At 37.3% G+C, this 11,910-nt stretch overlaps 1 protein-coding gene across 1 annotated transcript; it reads left to right on the top strand.

Annotated features, from left to right (window-relative positions):
* The first annotated feature begins 7,268 nt into the window (after nt 1-7,268).
* LOC120000808 (proline-rich receptor-like protein kinase PERK13) lies at nt 7,269-11,910 on the top strand. The gene is made up of 8 exons (XM_038848947.1): nt 7,269-8,637; nt 8,718-9,188; nt 9,267-9,353; nt 9,748-9,818; nt 9,919-9,995; nt 10,304-10,451; nt 10,936-11,097; nt 11,264-11,910. The coding sequence occupies exons 1-8, from the start codon at nt 7,716-7,718 to the stop codon at nt 11,597-11,599; spliced, it is 2,274 nt and encodes a 757-aa protein (XP_038704875.1). The 5' UTR covers nt 7,269-7,715; the 3' UTR covers nt 11,600-11,910.

Raw genomic sequence — 11,910 nt, 5'->3', positions numbered from 1 at the left:
AAAACACAATTGATTGATTACCAATGCATTAGCACCATAATTTTTAATTCAAGCTTGTGCTGCCGATGCTACCTCGAAAATCGTGAATTGATGGCGACCCCGACACTTTTGGAGCAAATTATGACAGACCATGAGTTCGTGTTACAGATTTGTGATTGAGACACTAGTGGGCACGTAGATCGACGATGGAGACACTAGTGGACACGTGATGGAGACATTGTGCGCGGCTATGAAGATTGGTAAATGGCGATGGAGTATATCAGCGATATTCATGACGAGAATCCTGGCAAGGAGCAAGAAGGGTGGGCACAACACGACGCAAGTGTTTGTGCACGATTTTGGTGGGGTAGTTGAGAAGGTATGTATTGAAGAGTTCCTCTGTGAGGAAATCTTAATTGAGACCATAGATTCTTTGGGGCATTGTGTGCTGGAAAGAATGGAGAGTAATTGTATTATAAATCAATAGTTGAACCTTCCGTCTACGTAGTTTGATACACGGTATGATTTAAAAAAAATATTATTAGTACACTTGAGTGAGATTCCTTCTTTTCCATTAGAAAAACAATTAAAATTTAATTATAAAAGATTACAAAATTATGAATTTGAATCAACTGATGTTAGCTTTCCAAGTATCGGGTATAATTTTGAATTATTAAAAAAATTTAGTGACAAATTATAAACATATGACATTGTACTATTACAAAGCTACGTACTTTTATGGTCTGATGCATGTTGAATGTATATCCATTTGATTTGAGTTGGGTAAACAAGTTTGAATAGTCAAACTAAGGGTTGAAAACTATAGTAAATTGATACCAAGTGATTCGAGATTGATTAGACATATAACTTATGACATCAGTCTTACCGCTTGACACATCATCAAGATCGAAGAATAGTTAGGCAGCAAAAGTAAAACTAAAGAATAAGCACAACCCTATACATGGGACAAAGATCTTATAATTGTCTAGTGCGTGTTGGACTGATGGAGTCAAGTATTGTAGGGGTGTCCATTGGGTTGGGTTCCGGATTGGACTCGCCCGATAATCCTGTTAAGGAGTCATAGGGTACTGGGTTTCGGGTCACCGGGTTACCCAGTAACCCTAAACAGGCCCAAAACAAATAAGCCCACCTGCATATCTGATTCAAAATGAGCCCATTCTAAACATTTATGGGCTCAATAAGTTGAGAAAATGTAAAATCTGATTCATTAAATCTATATATTATCCTTGACAGATCCTCCCCTTGGTACACCAAGTGATCAACCTGCATTCATTTTCTATACATTTTCAATACATATATACCATGTAATCAACCTGCATAAAAAAAATGAGACTAAAATATGCAGAGTTGCAGACCATCTCTATAGAATGGTGCCAAGCATTCATTGCCATCAAATGAACCATGGATTGTGATCAAATATATCCAGAACAAGATTAATCGACAAGGAAATATAAAAATGAGTTAACAGCCACATCTATCAGACCAGGCATACCTCCTCCCTTTGGATTTTCGGTATACAAATGAAGACTTGAAGACACTCATACACAATAAAGATAGTGACATAGTATCATACACATTAAATTGATAATACTTTAACGATAGTCCAATAACATAAGCCAATAATGATAAATGAAGACATGCAAACAGTAGCACCATGCTTCAAGATCTGCAAACAATACGCCAAAGTCCAAACAGAGAGCCAAGATAGTGAATATTGAATAACAAGTCAGTTTCAAAACCTGCAAGCAAACTGAGAGCCAAGAATGTGAATAGAATACAAGCCAATTTCAAGACCTACAAACAGTAGCATCATGCTTTAACTAACTACAAACATACCATGTCTCGACTTCAAGTCTTCAACCTTCCCCAACATTACATACACTTGCACTTAAGGAGTCTATCATAGTCATGGCACTAAGAGGTCCACATGGATCAGATCCACAGTCTAATTTTGAAAAAAAATTGTTCAGTTACTTTAGTATTCAAAACAACTTAATGATAAGTAAATAACTGAAATAAGTGCATATAAAATTTTTATATGTTAACTAATTAGTAAGTACCTTCTTTAACAATCCTCTCCACTACTTCAACAGCAATATCATTAAGAATCATCTCATCAGCCTCAATTGAAATCACATTTTTCAACAGACTTTGTGTGCATAAGAGTGCTTCAACGGTTCTTGGCAACAAGAAATTATGACGATCTGTTATCACACGACCACCGGTACTAAATGTAGATTCCAAAGTAACAGTCGAAGCAGGGATAGAAAATATATCCATAGCAATGGATGTAAGAATTGGAAATCTGCCCTCCATCACTTTCCAAAAGTTTAATAAATCAAAACTCATCCGTTGGATTCTCGCGATCATCTACCAAATACTTATCTAACTCCGATATGGATATAGAAGTGGCATATTCAGCTCGATCACAAATTATATCTCACATATTGGTGACCTTAGGCTTATAGACTAATGATGATAAAAATGAATTTGTATTACTTCTCTGAGATGAATGTGCAACATGTGACTGTGATTGTGGAGTTTCTAAAGATGAACGGTATTGCTCATATAACTCCTCCAATAACATTTTTGTCCCTTCAAATATTTTGGTACTAGTTGTTCTATCAAAGGATAGCTCTAAGCCTCTTTTGAAAACATCTAACTTACTCCTTGGATTAAGAACTAGAGCAACAAAAACTAGCATATTAACCTTTGAAGTATTTCCAAAATATTGATCATATTTGTTCATCATATCAATTGACACTTCAGAAACTACTTTGTAATTGCTCATCCAAGCTTCTTTCAAATTATCTCAGATAGCTTGAAACCGAAAGAAGTAGTTATTTATTGTGACATAACTACTGTCAGATAATGCTATAGTGACATCATAGAAAGGCTTCAAAAAAGGGATAAGCTTCCTAGCATTCTCGCAATCATTGAAACTAGGAATACCAATAACATTTGTAGTGAGAACACATGCATGATAACCTAAATCTTAATGGTATAGGCGATCAAATACTAGCTCATACTCCACAGCAACTTCCAACATCAAATAAGTGGAGTTTCATCATGTCACCATATCAAGACACAAAGATTTAGTAATCGCAACTCCAACTTGTTTTGCACAATCCAAGAACTTGGATTGTCTCTTAGGAGACGATCTCACATATTTCACCGCATTCCTAATTTTTTCAATTGATTCAACACACTTTTGTAAGCCGTGCTTCACAATCAGATTCAACATATGAGCAAAGCACCTAACATGGAGATAATTGCCACCCAACATATGTTTAGACCCATATTTCTTCATTTAATCTACTGCACCATTATTTGCAGCTGCATTATCAACTGTGATGCACATAATTTTTTCTATCCCCCACTCTTTAGTAACCCTCTCTGATTGCTTACCAATGCCCTCACCTCTATGATCCTCAACCATACTAAAATTGATAATCCTCTTGTGCAATATTCAACTTTTGTCAATAAAATGCGCCGTTATACACATATAACTTGTATTGTTGAAAGATGTTCACATATCAGTGGTGAGACTAACTCGACCGATGGAACCACTTAAAGACTCTTTCAACTTCAGCTTCTGAGTATTGTACAATTTGAAAACATGTCTAGCAATTGTTTGTCGTGATGATACATTAAACTGAGGCTCCATAATCTTACAAGACTATTTAAATTTGGGGCTTTTAACAATGCTGAATGGGAGTTCATCACAAATTATCCGCTCAATTAGACTGTCACGAATTGCACTGGCATCAAATTTGTGAAGCCTAATTTCATTGATTAGGCTTGTACTATCCTTATCCTTATCCCTATCCCTATCCCCATCCCCATCCCTATCCCTATCATAAGATATTGTGTAGTTGTCCATGGGACCTTTATTTGTCTGCAAAACTTTAAAACTTTTGATGCGGGCTATAAAATTATTCGTGCCATGTTTATTGTTATCAACCATGTATTTAGCCCCACAATGATGGCATATAGCTTGTGTATCTTTCCCTTCTACTGCCACTCTCTTGAAATGATCCCAAGCTTCTGATCTCTCTTTTCTTTTTTTTTAGGTTTAGCAGATTCAGATGTGACAATATCAGTCTATGTTGAAGCCCTAATTTCCTCTTCAATTTGAAAAGGTGTAGGAGCTAGAGGTACTGGTGGTGGAGGTGGACCCATAGGTGTAGGTAATGTTGGTGGTAGAGGAGGATTTCTCCTTTTAGTTCTTGTCATTTGCATTATTAAGATCACAGTAGGCACTAGGCAGTAAACGACTAAACCAACCAAGACATCAAGCAACAAAGCAGGAAAGCAGTTAGAATCAAAAACCATACTAGTTAAAAGTGCCTAAATGATTCCTCCTAGCAAAATTTTCACTTATAAGCAATAAATTGGACCTTACAGAAAATGATTCATAGAAGTTGACAGGAAGGAACATCCATAGTTTCATTTCAACTTTATTCAACTGATTTTTTTCTCCTCTTTGAATGACTTTATGAAAGTGCTTAGCCTTTGTGGATGGAATTTTGTAGTTCAGTTAAGAATTGCAATTCATATTTTAATACTCCAAATTAGAATTAGAAGCCATTATCATGCACATATAGAAAATCAATGGTCAATTTATCACTCACAAAAAAAAGCCAAAACATAATATAGAGTAGCACATAATACACTAAAACCTTCGTTGAGATTAAAAAAAATCATGTAGCCTAACCCTAGATAATTGTTCCTTCACACTATAGGAAAAAACCAAAGCACAAATTAAGAAGAAGGGAAATCAAACCAGAGTTGACAGCAGATCTAGGGGTAAGTAGACTACGTCTTGTCTTTTGATTTTTTTTACCTTAACAATAGCTTATGTCTTAATGATTGTATCTGGTCCTCTTATCTATCCACAAAAACTCATAGGCTATTTTTGGATCATATGATCATACTCAACATGCATAAAACGAAATTGCATGCAAGTTTGCCAAAAATCTCATGTATAATGGTCTAAAATACATCATATATATGGAGTGGGCACCACTCCATGCAAGTTTGCCAAAAATCTCATGTATGATGATTTAAGCCATAGAGTAAATGCGGTCCTTACACGAATTTGAGAGAGATAGCCTTCTTGAGAGAGATCTTCATCTTCGTCTTTTGTGATTATGGCAATTATAGAGGAATGACAATCTTTCAGGGGTTGTAACTCCCCATGATAGTTGAGTTAGGAGATGATTTGGGTTGACCACCCATTATGTGTACCCCAAACCCATCTCAACTAACAGCTATCATTGGCAGGAGGGTTTGTGGAGTTTGAGAGGGGAGGAAAAATACATAATTTAGTATTGAAATCATTCCGAACACTTGCCTCCTCAACCCTTACAAACCCTCTCATGCCAGGCATAGCCTTATGTGTAGTGTAGTTGAATTACATCATATTTGTTGATAGGTTAAACCTTAGTAGTCCTGTAAATGATTTTTTTTTTTTGACAGATATTTGATGACACCTTTGCATCCCAGATGTAGAGATTGCAAGGAAACTCATTGCAAGACAAAGATGTTGAGCCACCTTGCTCAGTAACCGAAGCTCGTTCTATTCTCTATAGAGACACATCAAATACTGATACATCTTCCTACTTCTACGTATAATAGCAGTCACACTTCGTAAGCTAAAATACCATGAAAGTGTTAATAGTATACACCTTTTTTGTTGCTATGTAATCTACAATATGAATGTAAGGTGTTAGCCTAAAATTGACATCACCTCCATTTTATTAATAGGTAAACATAAGTTTTTGTATGTAAGAAATATGTTTCATATCAATAAAAATAACACATTTGTTAAGGTTTATTATAATTTTATATATTTATTATATCTACTTTATATTTAAACAATAAACACTAGTAGGCTCCGTATGGAACTTTGTATAGGATAATATAATTTTGCTATCCAATGTATAAGTTAATCATTGGATAAGTGGATGTATAATTTAATCATATCTAGTGTTTGAAAAAAAATTGGTATTAACTTTGTATAGTATAATTCTTATACAATACAATGTTTTGTTTATTGTTAGACAAAATGATAGTATAAGATATGTGGTAATATGTCTGAACTACCCCAACTAAAATAATAATAATTTTTTAATATTTGTTACTTTTATCATATTTATGAAAAATTAAAGATAAAAAATCATTAGATTTTTGTGATTAGTGGCTAAATTATTTTTAAGGAGTATATGCAGTGTATAAAGTGGTATGTGGCTAGGGTTTATTTTTTTAAAAGGGTGTTTTTGTCATTTGTCAGGTTATCTCTTATCCTAATTGCTCCGTATAAAATTAAAACGAGTTGAATGTGTTTTAATATTATACGACCTGCATCATATAAAAGTCACATTTTGTATAAAGTTATACTATACGAAGTCTTATCCTCTTATTCAAATGGACCTTAAAAGTTTTGTGGCTTTTTTACTGTTTTTTGTTCCTAATTTGATAAAAATGGGAATATATTGAATTTAAAGTTTAAAATTTAGGGTTTAGGATTTAGAATTAGGGTAGTGTTTAGGATTTTAGATTTAGAGTTTAGAATTTTAATACCTTGGGCCTCATCATTTGGGCTAAGCCTTATCTTGCTTCAGGCCCCCTCACTTGGTTCAGAAAAGAGAGTTTTAGCCTTTAGCGGTCTAAGCCTTATATTGCCTCAGGCCCCCTCGCTTGGCTCAAAAAAGAGAGTTTTAGCCTTTAGGGGCTATGGGAAAAGAAAAGCAAAAACGAAAAAATTGGGAAAAAAAACAGAGAAGAAAAAAGACAGCTAAGAGAGAAAAAGAAAAGAAAAGCAGTTTTAATTCTAACAGTTGGTCTGGACCCGGCTCTTGGGCCGTACTTCAAACCCCCACATCTTTCTTTTCAGTAGGAGGTTCTTTTCGCATTTGGGCCACTAGCTTCGGGTTGTCCCTCCCTTGGGCCTCTTCTGCCTTTTGGTTGGTCAAGGCTAGTACTACTAGCCCTAGGCCGCCTAGTAGTTTACCATAACTCATTGGGCCCAATATATATTTTTAAATAGCATTGGGCCCAAGATGCAGATTAGAGACCAACCTACCATTTGATTTGGGTTTGCTATGAACAAGATCTTGTTTGAGTTTGCGCGGCAACCCGAAACTGAAGGAGACAGAGAATATTAAAGAAGGCATAAGAGAGCGGTTGTTAACGGAAATCGTGGGTACAAGTAAGACTACACCCAGATTCATACAACACACATATTGACTGCCTTACATGCGTTTCTTTAGGTCTTCTCTTGTGAAACCATTTCTTCCGCCATTATAGCTCCATTTACAATTTCACACAATCAGGTTTCCATTTTTTGTGTATCTTTTCTTCTTGGATCTGTACCCGCAGATTGAGTATATTTTGATTCGAATTTGTATAGTATTTTATTTTCTGCTTATAAGAACTCCATTTAATTGCTTCTGTGTACCAATATTGTTCCCTAGCGTTTGGCTACATTGTTGATTTTGTATCATTGAGGTTATGCGAGGAAGAATTTGGATTGGGGTTTTCTTTGTTTTGTATTTTTGGACATTTGAATTGATAGTTTTGTGTTAGTAGATTGAATTTCTGGGTAATTGTGAATGAAAAGCATAGAAGAGGAAGCAATTAAAATTTTTATGAAAGAGAGAATTCTGAGAGGAAGAATATAGGAGGAGGATTTTTTTTAAAAGGGAAGAAGGATGTCAAGCTCGGCGGAATCGCCGAGTTCTTCATCAGATCAGTCCCCTCCTGTATTGGATGGCTCAAACTCACCTCCATCTCCACCTTCATCGGATGGCCTAGGTCAGAAACAAGCAGAATCTCCATCAAAGTCACCCCCTGCACCATCTGGTGCATCGTCTTCACCACCACCAGACTCTTCCCCTCCTCCTTCGCCACCAACATCGCCTCCTCCTTCGAATTCTCAGTCTCCTCCACCTTCTGGATCCTCCAGCTCAAACTCCACAACCTCCTCTCCTCCTCCTCATTCACCGCCCCTTATTGCCTCACCACCACCACCATCACCTTCTTCATTAAATTTGAATCCTTCTACAGCAACTCCACCGCCTACATCATCAACTTCCCTCACTCCTTCTCCTCCTCCTCAAACCCCTACAAACAAGTCACCACCACCTCCATCTGGCCAATTTATTCCACCACCGACTCCTTCAGAGGGATCATCATCGGCCCCAGCACCCTCGGTTGGAGGTGGTACCTTACCTAGTTCTGGAAACCTACAACCACCTCCATCGTCAGGCTCCACATCTCCTCCATCTCCTGTAGTTGAAAACTCAACACCCACGTCACCTGGGTCAAATGTTACTACATTGACTACAAACTCCCCTCCAACAGAATCTGGACGAAGCAGTTCTCAAGGATCATCCAATTCTTCTTCCCCTGCTTCCTCCAGCTCAAAAACAGGCAACTCTGATTCACGTGGCTCGAGCCCAACGCAAGATTCCAATGGGGGCAAGCATGAAAGTATTGTGGTTGGTGCTACAGTGGCAAGTGTCTTTGTCATTGCATTAATTGCCATCTTCTTTGTTGTGTCAAGGCGAAAGAATAAATGGAAGGCCTATGCTCCCCCTTACATGCCACCCCCTAACTTTACTGGGAAAGCAGGTTAAAGTTTTGACTGTTATGAGATTCTTATCACTTGTGTTTTAGCAATTGTGCTGAGTCTTTTTATTTTCCTAATGCAGGTGGATCCTACCATGTACCTCCTCACACCATGGGGCATTCTGGACTTACAGATCCCTACTATTATTCACAAGGGCCACCTTCTACTACAGGAAATAGCTTTGGGAGTCAAAGAAACAGCACGTATCAAGGAGAAATAGCAGACTCAGGTGGTGTTTTCAGTAATAAAGCAAATTTCAGCTATGAAGAGGTGATGGAAATAACTAATGGATTTTCTCGTCAAAACATTATCGGTGAGGGTGGGTTTGGATGTGTTTTTAAGGGGAGGATGTCAGGTGGGAAAGTGGTTGCTGTGAAGCAGCTCAAGGCAGGTAGTGGACAGGGTGAGCGAGAGTTCCGGGCTGAAGTAGACATAATTAGTCGTGTGCATCATCGACATTTAGTCTCTTTGGTGGGATATTGCATCGCTGAGAACAATCGCTTGCTTATCTATGAATTCGTTCCAAATAACACTCTTGAGCATCATTTGCATGGTATGATGGATTTACTCCCTCTTCAAAATTTTTAGTTTCCATATAATGAACTCTTTCTAATGCTGAAGCTTTCAACAGCTAAAGGACTCCCAGTGTTGGATTGGCCTAAAAGAGTCAAGATTGCTCTAGGATCTGCAAAGGGCTTGGCATATCTTCATGAAGATTGTATGTTTCTATTCCAACATTCTCCTTAGATATATGCTGTTGACCTTTCATTTTCTTGGAAGAAGAAGTCAGCTGTAGCTGTCGTGCGTGTGGTCATTTTAAACTGTTAAGCTTTCATTCTTGGTGCATATTGCCCTGTTAGAAGCGAAAAATAGTGGTTATATGTCATTACTCTAGGATAGTTCCAGGATTTGGAAACTGTATAACTGGATGGAATTCAATCTAAATTCAACTACTAAGCTGTTCAGAAAGTAACAAGAACTATGATAGGATATTCTTGACTATATTGGTGATGCATAATATAGCAAATAAAGTATAGGCATTACTCCTCTCCCTTTTTTCCCCCCTTCTAATATGCTTGTTTGATAACTAATACTTATTTGAAACTTTGTAGGTCACCCAAAAATCATTCACAGAGACATTAAGTCGGCAAACATTTTGTTGGATGATGATTTTGAAGCACTGGCAAGTTACTACTATTTGATTTATCCCCTTTCCAGATTCTCAAGATATGGACCTTAATTGTGAAGTCATGCATTTTAATTTTGGATTGCTTCTAATACAGGTTGCAGACTTTGGACTTGCCCGACTAAATGATACTACTCAGACCCATGTATCAACCCGGGTGATGGGAACATTTGGGTATGTTTGATTTTCATAGCTGAGCTTAATTGCTGCTTTGATGCTTCTATTATGTTTCCATTTGTTTTCTCTTTGGTGGTTGGAAAGAAAAAGTCATGTAAATGGTGAATACCGATGAGACTATATTTATGGCAATGCAGAGGACATTTGCAACTTGGGTCATATAATTGGTGTCATCTAACCTATACAGTTTAATATCTTATTTCACTAACTGCTCAATGCTAAATTCAAGATTCCCATGTGGGCTCTTTGACACTGAAAATATTTTCATAACATTTCATTCATAGTAGTGTTTCATTTGCTTTCAGGTACCTGGCACCAGAATATGCATCAAGTGGAAAATTAACAGATAGATCTGATGTCTTTTCTTTTGGAGTTGTGCTTCTAGAGCTTATAACAGGGCGGAAGCCAGTTGATCCGTCTCAGCCTTTTGGAGATGAGAGTTTAGTTGAATGGGTATGACACTATGACTAATAAAACAATTCCTCCTTCCATCTCTATCTCGACATTTACATAACTGTGTTTGTTGATTTTATTCTTCAACTTCAATTATATTCACAATCTGGAGAAGATTCAAATTCTTTTAACATTAATTGCGTCCACCACATAAGTAGAAGTCAGCTGAAGAATCAAAATCGTCTTGAGATATCAAGTCCATGCCAAATGTAATTTCTGGAAAGCCTGCAAGATGGAATTTCAAGATCATGCACAAATCAATTGTTGTAATCATTAACCATGTGCCATGGGCCCATGGTGTTGGTGGTGGCAACTTTTGTCCGTCCATGACCATCATCATGGTAGTTGCTTTTGCCAAGATGAAATGTATCTTATATTTTACCAGTCATAATCTTATATTTAGCGCATGGAAACCATGTCTGTCTCTCTATTTTTTATGAGGTACCTGGTCCCATCTTAATGATGTTTGTCATTTTTTTGGTAGGCTCGTCCGATTCTCATACGTGCCCTTGAAACTGGTAATCCCAGTGAGCTTGTTGATCCACGGCTTGAAAAACATTATGTTGAGCGTGAAATGTTAACAATGATCGAGACTGCAGCTGCCTGTGTTCGCCATTCTGCTCCGAAGAGGCCCCGCATGGTGCAGGTGATATTCGTAAACTGCAGTTATTCATCTTTTTTTTGAACAAGTCTTGTTTGCTTAACTATGCGAGAATCAAAGCAAACAGAATGTCAATGAATCATCAAAACTATATTTGTTTTGTGGGAGTATGAACTTTGAACTGACTTCTATTATCTCCTTCTTCTCCTAGGTTGTTAGGGCGTTGGACAGCGAAGGAGAAATGTCCGATCTCACTAATGGGGTGAAATATGGTCAGAGCACGGTGTATGATTCTGGGCAGTACAGTCAAGATATCATGAAATTCAGAATGATGGCACTTGGCAGTGATGACAGCACAGATTATAGCACATACAGTGGAGACTATACATCTAAAGAAGTATCTCATGGACCCCCAATGTCATGGAAGTCTGAGAATACTTCTGGTGAGTATACAAACGGGTCAGAAACTCGACTGATAAACTCTGACAGGGGTGCTCAGAGATATAGTGGGTCCCAAAGAAACTATGGCAGCCGTCAATTTGGCTAAAAGTGATACTCATAGGATGCTCTCTGGATAGATTTGTTTTCATCTTTTCTTGCACAAGGAAGGCTGCAGAATAGCAGAAGACCATATATGAAGAAATGCCTCAACTTTCTCTAGCATAATATCCTGTGAATCATTCTTTTTTCCTTCTTTTTGATATAAAGGTGCATTCTTTTTCCCTCAAATGAGCAACTCTGACTACCGAAGAAACTTGTAAAGTGAGAGTTTTACACAACAATTTTATTTTTATCGTTATAGTTTCTTGTGACCTTAATATCAACAATCATATTTTATTGACGCGGAAGCTGGAAGCA

This window comes from Tripterygium wilfordii, chromosome 6 (genome assembly GCF_013401445.1).
Source record: "Tripterygium wilfordii isolate XIE 37 chromosome 6, ASM1340144v1, whole genome shotgun sequence".
Classification (NCBI taxonomy): domain Eukaryota; kingdom Viridiplantae; phylum Streptophyta; class Magnoliopsida; order Celastrales; family Celastraceae; genus Tripterygium; species Tripterygium wilfordii.
The sequence above is the reverse complement of the archived record's forward strand: the minus strand, read 5'-3'. Positions and strand labels throughout refer to the sequence as shown.

Bases quoted from the DNA above. Each gene is read 5' to 3' on its own strand.
- LOC120000808 (XM_038848947.1), top strand. From the start codon at position 7,716: ATGTCAAGCTCGGCGGAATCGCCGAGTTCTTCATCAGATCAGTCCCCT. The intron at 9,819-9,918 runs GCAAGTTACTAC...CTTCTAATACAG, and splicing joins ATGATGATTTTGAAGCACTG to GTTGCAGACTTTGGACTTGC. The intron at 11,098-11,263 runs GTGATATTCGTA...TTCTTCTCCTAG, and splicing joins AGAGGCCCCGCATGGTGCAG to GTTGTTAGGGCGTTGGACAG.